Here is a 17,689-nt window from a genome sequence, read left to right on the forward strand (position 1 = left end):
GAGGCTGTGCGCTCACACCCACATTCAACAGGCACTGAAGGATACTTGTTACGTGTTTCACCGCGCTTTTATTAGTATAACTTTTTACTGTAAAGTGCGACACTCACTGTAGGGGTCCGGAAAGGAGAGGTGTATGTTTTAGGAATGGTGATGTGCTTAAGTTGCGCGCTATGGTGCACACACGCAAATTCTCTTTTACCACTCTGGCTTTGCACCTCAGTCAGTAGATCAGACTACTGAAACAACCCAAACACTCACTATATTCAGAGGAAAGGAGAAGAGGATGGCAGCTCCACATAACGGAACCAACGTAACGGCGAACTACACTAACCAGTTTGTGCAGCCACCGTGGCGCGTCGCTCTCTGGTCCGTCGCCTACAGCTCCGTGCTGGCGGTGGCTGTGTTTGGAAACCTCATCGTGATCTGGATCATTCTTGCACACAAGCGTATGAGGACGGTGACGAACTATTTCCTCCTAAACTTGGCGTTTTCGGACGCGTCAATGGCCGCGTTTAACACTTTGATAAACTTTATCTACGCTGCACACGGGGAGTGGTACTTCGGCGAAGCGTACTGCAAATTCCACAACTTCTTCCCAGTCACATCCGTGTTTGCAAGCATCTACTCCATGACTGCGATAGCTGTGGACAGGTGGGCGCATGAAATGCTGCAAGAACAATATCTAAAGCATGATTTATAACGCTAAACTGTCCCCACGCCACTCACACCTCTTTCCCTATAGGTGATCAGTTACATGTGGGTAAATGTATAACGTTTTAAAGCAGTAACAATGTAGATTAAGACTCTTCTTATGTGCACCTCTGTGTAAATATTGTATGTATTGGGGTACATTTATAATCAGTGTAGTTTGTGTATTACAGAAAAAGAGAAAAGGGATTAAAGCCATTGAGCTGTATTCCATTGTGATGCAGATTCAGCAAACTTTAACTCTCAGAGAAGAAATTGAATGAAGTCACATGCACAGAACAAGAGCGGAGGTTTTATTTCAGCATTTTGGAGAACACATGAAACGAGGTGGGGTGGTGGTGGTTAATTTCTTGCCTTTTGGAGAATGTTTATACAGCAATTTGTGCATTTTCTGCTTCAACTTCTGGTGTAAATATCTCTAATTTGATCAAACCCCACTGCTTCTTTTATGCTTTTATTGTTGGGAGGGACAAATGCACTTGTTCTTAATACTTAGAGGGACAAGTCTTTCCTCCACCAGAAATCTACGCTTATAGAATATGTATATTTCAAGCTTATGTCGTGTAAAAACAAAATCCTTGTCACCCAGACACTTTGCTCTCAAGTGCTTTATGCATGATGTTTTGGACATCTTCTGTCTGATCATTCCACTTGGCTACGTTCCACCAGCAGTGGCAGAAAATTGAATCCTGTGCTTTAAAACGCAAACTCACATCAGTCTTGCTTGAGGACAAAGTGCACTCCATTTGCAGACGCTCATGCAGTTAAAGTCATTTGGTGTTTTAGCTTGTGCCCTCATTTTCATAAGAACTTACTGATGGAGTCCCCATCAGTTGAATTTAAATTCCGCTGAAGGCATCTCGTGGCATTATCTGAGTTTATGTTCCCTGCTGATTTAAGTATACGTTTATTTCAGTTCCCAGTGGAGGGCTATAATTACTTGTTTGTGATTTGCATTATTATACTGGAAAGGCGGTTTCCCAGCAGGGTGATTGCCATCTCACCCACCACGGGCCTATTCCACATATTTATTTTTACGTTTCACTGCTAATGAATCGTGGATTGAAGCTGCTGTTTTGCAAAGAGTCTGCAATGCAGTGAATGACTCTTTGTATGCCAACACCCCAGAAGAGATCAGTCTTCCCTCCATACTTTCGCGCTCTCTGATTCTCTTGTTTTTCTGTCTTATGCACTCATATTTATCTTCTTTGCTCCCTCACACTTCTTTCTGTCTTTGTTCCTCCATCTCTCATCCTGCCCCTGTCGTTTCCAGTAATGTGGTGATGCAGTCATCACTATCAGCTGGGCTTTGATACTGATCAGTGGACCGTCATACGTCATAATGTTTGAATAAAGGGATTAGACTGATGAAGGAAGCAGCCACAGGCCGAACATAATGAAAACAAAATGCACCTTGAAGCTGCATCCAGGCGCAGTGTGTATCAGCAGCGATAGTGTACAAGTGTGACAGTGTGTTGTGATATTGTGTGAGGTGTTTTCCTCTCCCAGTACTTCTCCTTGACACACGAAGAGAGCAGTGTATTTCCCGAGGCTGTGCTCATTTTGGCTCCTCTACAGCAACCTCCATGGGTTTGTATTTTTGGTCCGCAGTGTCCATTTGATTCCGTCAACTGCGTACTGAGAAAGAGAACATCGGCATGACCTACATGATGTAGATGTAACCTCCGGTCATGCTTTTCGTAACCCCAGTATGGTGCTGTCTCCGCTCTGATGTCTTGAAATGGCATGAGGCCACAGTTCGTGATCATCTGTGAATTTGTCCTTCCTGTTGACTCTTTGTACTGCCAAGTGTGTTTCCTAAGGCACTGGAGCAAAACAAACACAGGTTGCTGTGTGAAAGGTAACTGGCAAAGCCTTGAAGCTTTTTGTGATAACACGGCTGCTGCCTTTTCCCATTTCTCACCTCTATTTTCCTGTGTTGAAGCTGTGGATGTGTAGAATGTAGGCTTATCATTAGGTCTTCTGCAGTGATACAGTCTTCAATGTTATGTGTGCAGGGAGAACCGGAGACGAGGCACACATCATTGAGAATAACAAGTGCTGTTTTCTGCAGGGTCGGTTCACTATAAACACATGCAAATATTGGTTTGGTTTGTTCAGTTTTTGAGACCTGCATCTGTTATAGTTCTTCTTCTACACCATTATGGTATGTAATGGAATTGTGTTTCAGCAGCAAAAATAACGACATAACATTCAACAAAAGCAGTGTCACTTTAGAGACAGTGTTCCTGTTACTCATGATGATCCACAGACTTTGTCATGAACAGTGTTTAAAGCTACAGTTAGTGACTTTTATGAAAATAGGTTTGTGTCATATTTGTTGAAACTGTCACTTTATTCTGAAAGAAGGGCATGAGGCAGATAATCTGTGAAACAAGTCCCTCCTTGTCTTTTTACTGATTCTAATGGCATTTAATCAAGAGAGACAGAAGAGTGAAGTAAAGATGATATTTAATGCAGAATATGAACAGATCAGCAGATGATTTGTGCTGATTAAGATTTAACAAGTCTTTGACGCTTGAACACCAGAGGGAGATATTTTGTGACCGAGGGAAATCTGAGCAGCAGCAGGATAAATCCCCCCATGGAGTCCAGACACTAGTGGTGGTGGCTGCTGGCTGCTGAGGTGTATGAGGCTGATGAATCTGTAAAGACTAGGTGGTGATGGGGAGGTGGAGGGTGCACACAACGGCAGCAAGCAGAGCTACGGCAGAGAAAGAAGCATATTTAAAATGAGTAGCGATAAGATGATTGGCTGACAGAGAAGGTGTGTCACTGTGCTATTGGTTGATTGTAAATCAGCTGATGACTCAGTTGACAGACCCAGACAATAGGCTCGTTCGAGATGAACTGCGCCTCGCCTGGAAAGTAGACGAGAGCAGGCGGCCGCAGCGGGGGGCGGTGACAAAAAGCCGCAGTGAAGTCGGACAGTTTCCCGACAGTTTCCAGCAGCCTTCAGTCCGTGCAGGAAGTCACAGACACACTTACATCCTGTCTGGAATGATGTCAATTCATTAAAGAAGTGATCAGACCCATTTATCAGTTTGTTTTCACCATCAGTCACACATCATGTTTTCTGTTCACAGAAAAAACCTTCAGATCAGACAAACACAATTTTAATCTCTAAAATACAACAAAAATGAGTAGTTTATCTAAAACGTCATATTGTTGAGTCGGCATCTGAACCAATCAGCTGTCACCTGATCTAACAGCTGAACCAATCAGCTGTTAGATCAGGTGAGAGCCAGGCGGTGCAGTCGGTGGAGAGCAACTGCAGCGCCTGGCACTAAAAACTGCGGCCGCCTCGCTCTCGCAGCTTTATCACCGTCCACTTTTGTAATACGTCAGAGCAAGTCGGGATGAAGTCGGACACAAAACTAACCGGCATGCATTGTGCGCCGATCGCCGGTGATCGAATCTGCGCAGGACTGGCTCATCTCGAACGAACCTATTGATACCTAGAAAAAGCGAGTGAATGGCAGGGTGAGAAAGAAACTTACAGCCTGAGCATAAAAAGTATTGTCTTCCTGACTGAACTTTCGCTGGAGCTTTATTTCCTCGAATCTAATGTGGCACACCGAAAACAATCAAGACACAGTCTGGAACAATGTCATCGTTGGACTTGTTACTCTGCAGACATCACTGTAGTTTTCATAGTTTTCATTCACATATTTCATCCCCTGACAGGAGCTCCATTAAAGCTACAGTTTGTAACTTTTATTATAAAAAAGACTTTCATCAGATTTGTTGAAACTGTCACTATAGTCACACAGCACTAAATGAGACAGATAATCTGTGAAAAGAAATTAAACTCTTTTGCCTTGTAGCACTTCCAAATGCATCACCGTACATGAATGAAAACAACCAATCAGAACCAAGGAGTCTCTTACGCAGCTGTCAGTCATGTCAAGTTTGCTCCAGACACCAACACATTCTCCCTCTGACCTTGTCACATATTAGACTCACAAGTCAGTCTTTAGACGCTTTGCTTAACTAAAGACTGATGACTTTCTCCCTGATTTTGTGTTAAGATGGGCAGATACAATTTTAGAGTTTAAAAAAACTCCCTACGTTGCAGAACCAGTAGTAAATCCGCAGGGCGGTCCTTCGGTGGCTCGCTGAACTCTTGTGCTCGTAAACATAGTCCAACTAGAAACACATGTAGCGGTGCAAAATGGCTCAAGTTGCTGTAAGTCCTTCATTTCCACAATCTTGTGGACTGAGCACACGTTTGATAAAACGGAGTTAAATCTCTCGGCATCCATTTTCAACCTCTCTGTGTGTTTGTTTCCTTGCGGACGAGAAAAGGGGGAGCGCACATTTCCAGGAGGGCGTGTCCTTTTCAAAAATGCAAGAGACGTTGCTTTGTTGCCGGCCGTTTTCGCCAGTGTGTTAAACACACTTTAGAAAGGAGTGTCCCCAGACTATCAGAAGCCGGAGATCTCTGATTGTCTGGTGGCGAGACTTTAACTTTCCCTACGTTAACTTTCATTCTTGTCTGGCCGCGTTTCCCCCTGATGCCACAGATCACCATTAAACTAAAAGAGCAACTGGATACGCATCATGCCGACGTTAAAGGACAGCTTTTTTGTCAGTGTCTGATGCCACAAGTCACTGCCCAAGCTCCGGATTTTGACAACTTTGGAGTGAGACCTTGAAAACAGTCAATCCAAACAAAGCACTGCCCACTTGATGGACCAACTTTCTCATTTTACAGCTAAACAGTGCACTAAAATGTGTTTCTGAAAACATTTAAGGCGAGAAATAGACAATGCAGCAACAGAATCTCAATTCATATTTGATCAGCACTTAGTTTTACAGTCTGACAGCAGTTCACGAGCAGTGATTGACACAATTTATAGCTGTATTTGAGACTTCTCAGCTGTGACTTGCAGTTTTCATTCATGTGCGGTAATGCCATTAGAAGCACTACAAGGCAGTAGAGTAGGCAGAGGAATAACATTTTTTTTTTTTTCCACAGATTATTCATCTCATTTAGTGCTGTGTGAAAAGGTTACCAACTGTAGCTTCAATGGAGCCACTTTCAGGGGCAGAAATAGTCTCTATGAAAACTATTGACAGTGTTGTCTGTGGAGTATCCAGTGTAGTGAAGACATTGTTCCAGGGAGGAGGAGATGTTGTTGAAATCTTTAAAAGAATCATGTTTCAGTTTTCTCAACAGCACAATAGTCCATTCACTTTCATTGTGTTGTGATGACAGCATACATATGGGGGTTGAATGTCCCAAAATCCAAACAAACAAAACCAAAGCTATCTGCGTGGCTGGATGCCATTAGCTGTGTCATTTGAACTCACCATTTAGTGTTTTTTTTTTTAAGATTCTGTGAAGTGAGGGTGGCTGAAACATTAAGCACACTCCTCTCCTCTGAGGATGTATGAGCCAACGCTTGACATTTAGCCGTGCACTTGTTGGGCCGCTCGCACTGGAAGTCTCATCCAAGGTAATCTCTGCTAGTTCAACACCAGGCGGTGATGAAGTGATTGTTTAGTTGGTGTTGTCACACCACAGTGACGCAATTTCCAAACAATAGTTGTTGAAAGCTTCCATGCAGCTTAAGGCACACCAGACATCCAGGTTGAACACAAAAACATGAAATGATTTATGAATTTGCCGCTGTAATGTCTCTGTGATCATGCCCAGTCGAGGCTGAACGTGCTTTGATGTGTGCGGTTGGATATCAAACAGGAGTGTGTGTGTGTACGTTTAATCATATTATTCAAGTGTTACTGGCGTTGCATTGTGGTTATTGTTCAGTAGCTACAAGTCTATTAGATCAAACAGCATTGTGTGAGCTCACTGGATCCCAAATAACACAGACTGCTGTGGCCATCACTTGATTGGGCATCTAACAAACTATTCACACACTGCCAACCACAAGGGCCAGCGAGACATGCGGAATAAATGCCAAGCAATTACTGGTGAATAGATGGGGCATCTTTGTTGTTGTCCCTCAGAGAGTTCCAGTCACTGAGGTGACAGGACAAGACCCATTCTTTACCATCTGATGGAGATTGAATTAGTGCCTCTAAGCCCGCGTTAGTGGCAATTGAAAATCATGTAGCATCCTGAGTCGGGTTCATGCTCAGCTCATAATCTGCTGCCAGTTCTGAGCGCTTCTCTGTGTGGTTCAAACGAAATATCATCACAGTTTATTGGATTGAGTCATCCATCAGTTTCCCTCAATATCAAACACCACAGTGTAATTGGACATTTACAGGCTGCTAGGCAGAAAATCAAGTGTAATACTACTGTAGAAAAAAAGTGAAAAAGCTTGAATCATCCATTGATTTTTAGGCCAGAAAATTTGATTCAGACTTAATCACATACAGCAGTGCTTCCCAAGATAAACCTAAGGAGGTGGCTAGATAAAGTCGTAAGAGAGAAAATATATAGATTTCTGTTGCACAAATGTTTTTACACATCATACCATATCGTTCTGTAATAATTTCTTATTGAATACTGTTTATTTTAACATCTTCAGGCCACTGGAAATCCTTTAGAATAACCAGTCCAAGAAAGTGAAATGACTCGTTGTTTGAACAGCTCTTAAGTCACACTCACTGTAATGTATAACCTGTATAAGCAGACGTTACTTAATTTTAGTGAGTCTGGTCAACTTCCTGGTTAAATAAAGATTAAATCAATTAATCAGTGATTTATGTTGTTGAGGCTTTAAACACACTTATGTCTTATAACCTGCTGACCTCTAACCTTTAGGTACATGGCCATCATCCACCCCCTGAAGCCTCGTCTGTCGGCCAAGGCCACCACAGGAGTTATCATCTGTATCTGGAGTCTGGCCGTGGTCCTTGCCTTCCCTCTCTGCTACTTCTCCACCACCCACGCTCTGCCTCGCAGGACCCTCTGCTACGTGGCCTGGCCCCGAATGGCCGACGACCCATTCATGTGAGAAATACTCTGTAACTTGCTTTAGTAGCTTGCTTTGATATCAGGCAGTCCTTTCTACGTAAGCTGAGCTTTATAGGGTGCCCAGTAGCTCAGTGGTTAGGGTGGGTGTCCCATATACAAAGGCATTGTCCTTGCTGCAGCGGCCATGGGTTCAATTACAGCCTGCAACCATTTGCTGCATGTCATCCCCTCTCTGTCTCCCCCTTTCATACTTAATCTGTCCTGTCAAATAAAGGCAAAAGCCAATAAATAATCTTTATAAAAAACACAATTTATACACAGGTGTAAGCGGCGCTGGCCTGTGATTGCATTACCTTTCTCCTCCAGCAGCTCTCTCCACCTGGGAAAGGTTACCCCGATGTTGACCTTCGTTTTTTGAATTCGGCAGTCACGTTGCCTTTTTTATTCCCTTTTGCGCTTTCTTGGCGACAAGGATTCCGTCTCCCATGATGCTGCATATGCATGATCCTGCATTATGCTCAAAGAGTGGGACTTTGTTATGCTGCAGTAGTGCAGGCTTTCAAATTTGCCGGGGTAGTAGCGAAGCACCTCTTGCTCCTCTCCTTCGGTTTCTCAACGAAAAGATGGCGGAACGTTATGGAACCCCCCCAAACGACTTACCCTCCCAATGTACAAACAAATCTGAAATTCTCCTTTTACGAGAATACTGTAAGTCAGATTATTGGTGGAGGTAATAATACACCAATGATGACATATATATGAATGCAGACATTGATTTTTGCCAATAAACAACTGAAAATGCTAAACAATGTCCCTTTAAATTTTGACGAACCTCAGTAGCATTGACTCTTGAGTCTTCCTAGCTCAGCCATTTGGATCCCAAATCCATAAACGGAAAAGTCTCAGTGGAAAATTAAGAATGTAATATGGCGTGGACAGATTTGTTTGCATCCAACACAAACACAACAGCCCACTGCTGAGTAGCCACCCTGTGGTAAAACATAGTAATGAATGCTCATTAAGACCTGTTAGTACTGTTGATAAAAGCCTTTTCTGATCTAATGTTTGCTGATCCTTCATCCACTCCGACACTCTCCATACAGACTTCACTCTACTGTGTCACCTGACTTCCTCAAATCTTTGTCACTTGAGTAAACACACATTGTTTTGCAGCATTTGCTGAAATAACTTGCTGTCTCAGTTTGTATCAGTGTAGCATTTAATATGATTTCCATGTGACACTGAGATCAAATCTACATTCATCTGGTGCAACAGGTATCATAAATATGAGGCTCAACCTGGATTGACAGTAGAATATAAAATCTACTGTGTATGAAATTATATATGAGTATAAATTCTTTATAAATGTAAACAGTCATCTGCCTTTCCTTGTTTTTGTCCCCAGGTATCATATCATAGTTACAGTCCTAGTCTACGTGCTGCCCTTAGTGGTGATGGGCATCACTTACACCATCGTGGGGGTGACTCTGTGGGGAGGAGAGATCCCAGGAGACTCATCTGATAACTATCATGGACAGCTCAGGGCTAAAAGGAAGGTAAGCATTCATGAGCGGAAATAGTCCAACATCCATTCAAAACTTTAGATATGACCTGGGGCAGTCCAATTAGTAACTGTGAACATGATGATCTTTGAACGCCAGAAGTCAGAGAGCAGGAATAATGTAATTCTCTGCCACTGAGCAGCCTGTGGCTGCAGGTACTTATTATCTCACTTATGCAAACAGTAAAAGGAAGAGGGAATATGCCATTTTGACAGAGACCTGGGAGTCATCCAATTTTGTAATCTTTTTTTTTTGAAAAACATGAAGGCATTCAAAAAGCATCTGCCAAAGCAGAACAATTATCCATCTATGCCTTTAGGATTTGGAATAAAACCTCTGTCTCTGTTAATTTAATTGCTTTGGTAAAACCATTTACTGTCTGATGGGGGAAATCTCCACCTCTAAATCTAATTAATTGTTAAGTGTATCCTGCTGAAAAACAAGCTGGTGCAAACATGACATCATTGGTAGAAATAAGACATAAGCCTTTACAGCAACACCCTTTGACTGATTTTATACAGTTTTAAGCCTGTCATATATTACATGTTTTAATGAACCGAAACAACTCGCTGTGCTTTCTGTTGTGGGAACTAATGGAACTAATATCTAGGGGTGTAAATCACAAGTTTCATCACGACACAATATTTTATCAATTCTTTGGTCAATGATGTGATAATGCTGTATCACAAAGTCCACCACAATAGAATTTTAATTCCACTCAATTAAGGAGCCGGCGACTGACATGAGATAATATCAGTAGATATCCTAATTGTCTTTTTCTTGGCTGCTTACCATAATCTGCCTGGCACTATGCTGCTAGAGCTGCTTGGATGGTAATGAAGGAGGTGCGCTTGGACGGAAATGGTGACACAGCAATGTGTCCTCATACAGCAGTTAAGTATGATATCTTACAAATTAGCACTCCACAAATGGCATTTTCACGTTATGTACATAACGTAAAGTTGTGTACTTAACATAAAGTTGCATAGTTTAGGTTTAGGAACAGAAACATGGTGACATTTTACCTTAAAATAACTCTGAGTTAACTTGGTTTAACATGGTCCCAAATGTTGGTCTCCTGGGGGAAAGTCCTGTGTTTGTTTGACCAATCCACCACCTCAACCTATCTCCTTGCACAGACTTTCACTCTTGATACTATTTCCTTCTTCCGTCGGCACATTAGTCACATGAGCACAACCTTCCTGAGTATGTTGGGTACATACGCATTTTGGTGTATAACTTTTTATAGGTATATGTTTGAACAGTGCATGAGAACCGCCTGGACACAGACGTGCCAATGGAATTTCAAAATAAAGGCGTAAATTAAAGATGATTATATGTATGGATGTTTTCAGTTTGCATTGATAATACTGGATCGTTTATTATTGATATATTATTTCAGTTTAGATTGATGTATTTCAGTTTAGACTGATGTATTGTTACACGCCAACCAAATATCTCTGATTTAAAAATGATGAGTACATGTAGTAGGAATTTATAGAAACCATTAACCTTGTTTTTCTCCACCAAAGTGAGAACACTGGGCTCTTTAACAGATTAATCAAAAATAGGAATATTAAATTCAATCCCACTGGCGAGATTGAAAAGAAATATAAAGTTAATTAATCTCAACAGTAATAAAGTTCTCTAGTCGTGCTTTCAGTTTTAATTTTCTCTGTCAGGTAGAGGACAATTATACAATGCTTACATTTAGAATTATGAACGTCAGCAACAGCATATTGTTCTGAACAAGATTAATGACATTTGCTGTCTGTATGTGCGGCAGGTAGACACACTGCACTGTGAACATTTCAGGGGATAAACCCTTGATTCCACAGAACACAACCTTTGTGGTTGTCACTTGTCCTCAATCACGTCTTTATCCATGCACACGGACAAGCACAAGCCCTGAACAACAACAGTGTCTTGAGGCACTGTGAGATTGTCCACACTTTGGTAGAAGTGTCTAACAACAGGGCCTTTATGTCTCAGGAGTGCATTCAAGATACGCTTTTACAATAAGACCATTTACCGCTACAATTATCAAATATTAGAAAACACATCTTGCAGCAGACACTAAAAGGTGATAAAGGCAAATAAAGCACCCACTGCAGCATCGTCGGCAAATAAAATAATATAGTTGGCACAGGCATGGTCAGTTAATTCTAATAGATATTTTAATGGATGTCCATTCCTTTTTATTTCTTCACTGGACATTACTATGCCTCCCCACTATATGATTTCCCTGTGGCTGCCCGAGCACAAACAGAATCGTTCTGCCTGTGACTACAGAGTCCAAACCTCTGCCTGTTTGCCTTTACATGCTTCCACCTTTTCCTAAGAATCTGTATCGGCTTCAACACAGTGATCGTTATTTCTAAGCCTCCCAGCAAGAAAATGGGTCTTTGGGGAGTCCTCTCCGCGTAAATGAGAAGATCAATAAGTGAAAAGGAATATTTGTGTCTGGGTGTGTGGATGTTGTTTGTACAGAGGAGTATTCAGGGTATACCCATCTGTTCCACTGTGATATTTCACACTGTCATCATGGTAATTTAAGTGCAGAATTTACAAGCAGTTTGCTTTGAGTGTGTGTGTCTGTGTCTGTGTTTGTGTGTGTGTGTAAAGTCTGGATTTTGCAGACGAGATGCAGCATGTTTCTCTTTCAACCTCTAACCTGTCCTCATCGCTGGTTTACATGGCACAGTGTCTGTTTCTTGGGGATGAATGTCATGCAGGTTGAGAGTTTTGTGCTCGCAGGCTCTGGTCAGAAAAGGTTACAGAAAGGAGAGAACAGCTCAGGGCAACACTGTCAAGCATCACAAAACAAGCTGGATATACTGTACTCCACAAAAATACTGAATAAATACAATTAGGAAAACGTAAAAGCATGGAGGAAAAAGCATGCGTGTAAAACCTTTTAGTTTTCTATACATAAACAGCTGTGTCATGCCAAGATGGTCTGTCATCAAGTATATCCTGAATGCTTCTAGTATGCAGTGTGGCATTAATAATCCTCCGGGACTGCATCATGCTCATGCTTGTTTAACCCAAACAATGCGTAATGCAGTTACAGTTCAGATTGAGGTCAGAACACAGGTAGTAGTCTCGTTTGAGATGAGCCAGGGCTGCTTATTACCACGGATCGCTGTACAATGCATTCCAGTTAGATTTGTGTCCGACTCCACCCCAACTTGCTCTGATGTCATGCAGAAGTGAACAATGATAACCTCACGTGATCGAGGCGGACGCAGTTTTTATATAAACTTTTCATTTTTGTTGAACTGGAAAGATTTTGATTGCGTTTGTCAGATTTTAAAGATTATTGCTTTTAACAGAATACATTGTTTGGCTTATGATGACGTATAGTACTCATAGCGTAAGGGTCCCTTCACACCTGCCCTGTTTGGTTCGTTTGCCCCGTAAGTGTGGTTTGTTTGGGCCAGTGAACACAGCAATCACACCCGAAGCCAGACCAAGACTTCTTGAAGAGTGGGTCTCGGTCCGGTTACAAACGAACTCTGGTGCGGTTTGTTTGTGGTGAGAAGGTGTACCAACCTCAATCTGAACCAACTGCAGTCACATGACACATTGTTTGGGTTAAACATGAGCATGTTACAGTCCTGGAGGATTATTAATGTGCACCTCCTCCTGTACTGCCTTAATATGCACATTCAGCACATCCAATGCATCAAAACAGTTTTCTAGTTGGAGCCACGCCTCGTTTTCAAACTGTATGGTTTGACTAAAATGAACAATGACAGCAATATAGTCCACGATGACCAGCGCTAAAATCAACCTGCGTAGTTGTCCCTCCAATGTGACATTAGAAAGTGTTGCATTTATCTTCCAAGTGTACTCTTCTTCAACGTTATGTTTACTTCCGGGATTTTTCCCACATGGAAATTCTGACCAATCAAGAGCAGCTTTCTCACGCAAGACTTTTGATCTGGTCCGCTTGTAAATGCTGCTGTGAGAACATGAACCAACTCTAGGCAATTAAACAACTTTGTAACAAAATTAGTCCCTGATTCGGTCCAAAGCAAGTGAACTCTAGCTCTGAAAGCACCCTAAATACATTGGGGTGGCGGTCATCCACTGATTGGCAGTCTGATCCCTGGCTCCTCCAGTCCACATGTCAAAGTATCCTTGGGCAAGATACTGAACCCAGATTATTCCCGATGGCTATTCCCTCGGTGTGTGAGTGTATGAATGGTTACTGAGTAGCAGGTGGCACCTTATATGTCAGCCTCAGCCACCAGTGTGTGAGTGGGTGAATGTGACTTGTAGTGTAAAAGCTCTTTGAGCGGTCAGAAGACTAGAACAGCACGATGCAAGTGCAGTCCATTTACCATCCATTTACATTCATATTACAAGTTATAAATTATACATAGTCTATTGTGTATTAACATTAGCTGTTTTAATTATTTAACCCTCCGGTCCCCCTCAGACGGAAAACGTCCTTTTCAGTCATTTTTCAGTTTTTATTTTTTGATAACTTTGGCTGTGTTCATGCATATAACATGACATTTGGTCAGAAACCTTATTTTTGGTGATATTTTGACATTTTAAAGCCGCTCCTAAATCAGGCCTAAAATACACAAATGGCACCCTTTTATGACACCTCGCCCTCTCAGACAAAAAACGTCCCCATTGAAACCCATTAAAATGACATTTTTGATTCTCCTTCAATTTACAAAAAAATGAGTTTTTTTCTATCTCTGGCAGTCAGGTTGGTTAGAGAGACCCAAGAATGGTAAAAAAAAAAAAAAAACAAAAAAAAAACAGATGGGGCCAATTTCCATTTTTGGGGCCCTGCTGTCTTTTCAATACAATTCCTGGTTTGGCCACTTGAAGCACTATAGGCCCCTAACAGGGAGGGCAAATGCAGGGTAGATCAAAAAATGGTCTTGCTGTGCTCATAAGGATGTGACAGTGTGGGCTGTATAAAAATATTGCAATATTAGTTTGTGTGTGTGTGTGTGTGTACATGGACTCAAAATACACAATGTCAAATCCCTATGTGAAAATATAGCTAAATGTAAAACCATAAATTCCGTATTTGTTCATCACATCCTCATGGCAACTTAGAAACATGAATTTGATGATATTACTCATGCATTCCAGAGTTAGGGGATCAAAATGGAAGTTTTTACTAAAATCCAGCTGAATCATACATTTTCTCCTGCTTCCCCAGCAGAGCAAACACACACTAAATAAAAAGCAGAAAAATGGCCTGTATTTCTCTCCTATTTTTTCATTATTGAGGTTTGAGAGCCATTGTTGCAAAAAAAAATTAAAATAAAAGCTAGGTTGGTGTTGATATGGATGTCTGGGGGCTGTGGCTGTATAGATACTTAAAAAATATTGTGTGTGTGTGTGTGTGTGTGTGTGTGTGTGCATGGGCATGTGTGTAATTGTGTAGCTAAAAAGTGCAAATTATGAGCTGCAGGTTGCTGCAAGGTTACATTACTATTTTCTCCATCTCTCTCTTCTCTCTCTCTCTCTCGCTCTCATACACACACACACACACACACACACACACAATGAATATTTGGTATGTATAATCTGAGTTGGTTAAAAGGTTTAAGCAAAAAAAAGTATAACAAAAAATAATATTTCATATTTTTATGGTTGATTTTCAACAAGGACGAAAAATGTCCCGAAGTGGACAGGTGTGATTTTTTATAAGGGGGACCGGAGGGTTAGTACTTAGCATCACAAAGACTTGTGGTAAGTGGATTGTCAGGAATCTTAAAATGACATCTGCGTAGTTGTGAATCCCTGACTACATCTGACTTATCTTTAATGAAAGCTGTTGTCTTGTATTTCTTTCCTTTGTGTTTGATTGTAAAATGTTTTCAATCTGTTTGTGTAGTTTGAGGGGAACAGGTCTGCTCAGCTGATTATTATGCAGCAGCAAACTGATACGATGCTGACTTGTATGAGAATTCATGTAAAATGGAGGATAAACCTTGAACAGAAATCACAGATATCCTGTGAAGCATTTTAAGAGGAAACTCTATCTCAAAACAATTGGAAACTGCAAACAAACTGATATATGGGTCTGATAACATTTGAATAAATCAGACCTAACAGGATGCAAGTGTTTCTGTGACTTCCTGCACAGACTGCTGGAAACTGTCTGATTTGACTGTGGCTCTTTTTCCACCGTCCCCCACTGCTACCACCTCATGTTGTCCACTTTCCAGGTGAGGTGCGGTTATCTCAAATGAGCCTCTGGTTAGACCAAGAAGTAGTCAAACTTAACTGATACATCCACTAGATCAGTGGCCCCCAACTGGTGGGTCGTGGTCCAAAAGTGGGTCATGGGTCCATTCTGAATGGACACCATGTGACTCACATCAGGTTTATAAAAACACGCCTTATTTTTGTTTTCAGTGAATTACTGGCATAGAGATTATATTTTGAAGTGCCATTTCCTGCTGTAGAGTGAGTAACTAATGGACACCTACTTGACAGAGACGGCAAACTAGCTCATTGATGCAAGAATGATGCTGAATATATCAAAACTGCATGGACCTTGAACTAATGATTCAGGAGAAATCTTGATCACATGGCTGGACCATTTAGGAACCACTGCACTAGACTGCCATAATTACACCTCAACGTCTGAGATTATCAAAGTACATTCAAAAATCTGGGTTACAAACAAGGTTTTTAGATGTAAATACAAAATAGGGGTGACTATAATATTAAGAAATGCATATGAACAAGTCAACAGCAATGATACTGACAATGTTTTAAGAAAACCTAAGAGTCCACAGCGATGCTAGCAGCTCTAAAAGACTGTTCTTAGGCACAGCAGTTCTTTGAGATATATGCTGACATTAGCATGCTAACATGCACACACTGATAATGCTGTGATGCTGATGGTAAACAGGTGTCAGTTTAGCATGATAGCATGCTAATGTTTGCTAATTAGCAATAAGCATGAAGTACAGATGCGCTTGATCACTAGAATTATTCCATAAGGCAAGGTGAGATTATTTACATAGTACATTTCAGCAACAAAGACATTTGAAGTGCTCTACATAAAACATCAAAAGCAGCAAGGCAAGGTGCAAAAGAAACACATTGTAACAAGACATTAAAAAGCTATTCATTACAGAACTAGAGAACAGAAAATAAAAAGTAAAATATACTACAACAGGTATAAAATACAAGAAAAAAAATTTCACTGCATCAGTTAAAAGATTTGAAGAATTAAAGTTACAGTGCACTGTAAGAATAAATATTTGATATAGTAAAAGGCAGTAGCAAACAGAAAAGTCTTCAACCTTGATTTTAAAGAACTGAGAGTTGGTGCAGACCTGCAGTTTTCTGAGAGTTGGTTCCAGATATGTGGTGCAGAAAAACTAAACCTTGCTTGTCCATGTTTAGTCTTGACTCTTGGGACACAAAGCAGACCTGTCCCAGAAGACCTGAGAGGTCTGGATGGTTCACGCTGTAGCAGAAGGCCAGAAGCCATTTAGTGCTTTGTAAACCAACAGTAGGACTTTGAAGTTGATTCTCTGAGAGACAGGAAGCCAGTGTAAAGACCTCGTAATAGTAATGCTTATTAAGCATTCCAGAATAAGCCAGAGGGGGACATGAATGTCTGTACCACATTTCACGACAATATGTTAAATAGTTGTTCATATATTTTACTCACTGTGCTCACAGTGGTTAGTATTGATGCATCACAGCAAGAGGGTTCCTGGTTCGGTCCGAATCAGCGTGGGTTTTTCTCCGCTTCCTCCCAGTCCAAAGACATGCAGGTTAATTGGTGACTCTAAATTGGCCGTAGGTGTGAATGTGAGTGTGAATGGTTGTCTGTCTCTATGTGTCAGCCCTGTGATAAGGGTGTACCCTGCCTCTCGCCCAATGTCAGCTGGGATAGGCTCCAGCCCCCCCACGACCCCTAACAGGATAAGCAATAATGGAAAATGAATCAATATTTTATTCAAAACCCAAACGACAGTCTCATAGTGGTGCTAAAGGAAATGTCAAATGATCAACAGTCATTTGGAAACATTGTCTAGGGTCCATAAATGTCCGTCCCAAATGTGATGCTAATCTATCTAGAGATGAGACATGACAGAAAATTACATCCACCTCTATTGTATTTGGTTGGCAGCAGATTGTTAGGGTGGACTGGCCCTTTAAGGAAACAATACCTCATCCATGACCAAAACTTTCTATATTGTGTACTGAACAGTAACGTCTTCAGCGGCATCTTCAAAATAAGCTATAACCCACTGAAGGGACTGATGCAGTAATTTGTTTTTGTTGATGGAAAGATAGGGGCAAGGGTCACCTCAATGAAATGGATGAATGAACTGAAGCGAAGATGGAGGAAGTGTGTCTTTTGTATAGACGTAACCCATGAGGAGTGTTATTTTCTTTTGAGTGTTTCACCTTAATGATGAATTTCCTGTGCAGTCATCACAGGTCTGTGAGGGGATAGAAAGCAATAAAAAGCTCCATCTTTCTATCATGTCTCATC

General features: G+C 41.3%; 1 protein-coding gene across 1 annotated transcript in view; it reads left to right on the forward strand.

Annotated features, from left to right (window-relative positions):
- tacr3a (tachykinin receptor 3a) overlaps window positions 1–17,689 on the forward strand; it is a 55,382-nt gene continuing 37,693 nt past the window's right edge. The window contains exons 1-3 of the mRNA XM_033625017.2: window positions 1–651; window positions 7,469–7,657; window positions 9,027–9,177. Of these exons, the coding sequence (XP_033480908.1) occupies window positions 284–651; window positions 7,469–7,657; window positions 9,027–9,177 (708 nt within the window). The 5' untranslated portion in view covers window positions 1–283. The remainder of the gene's footprint in view (window positions 652–7,468; window positions 7,658–9,026; window positions 9,178–17,689) is intronic.

Source organism: Epinephelus lanceolatus, chromosome 3 (genome assembly GCF_041903045.1).
Source record: "Epinephelus lanceolatus isolate andai-2023 chromosome 3, ASM4190304v1, whole genome shotgun sequence".
In the NCBI taxonomy this organism is placed as follows: Eukaryota; Metazoa; Chordata; class Actinopteri; order Perciformes; family Serranidae; genus Epinephelus; species Epinephelus lanceolatus.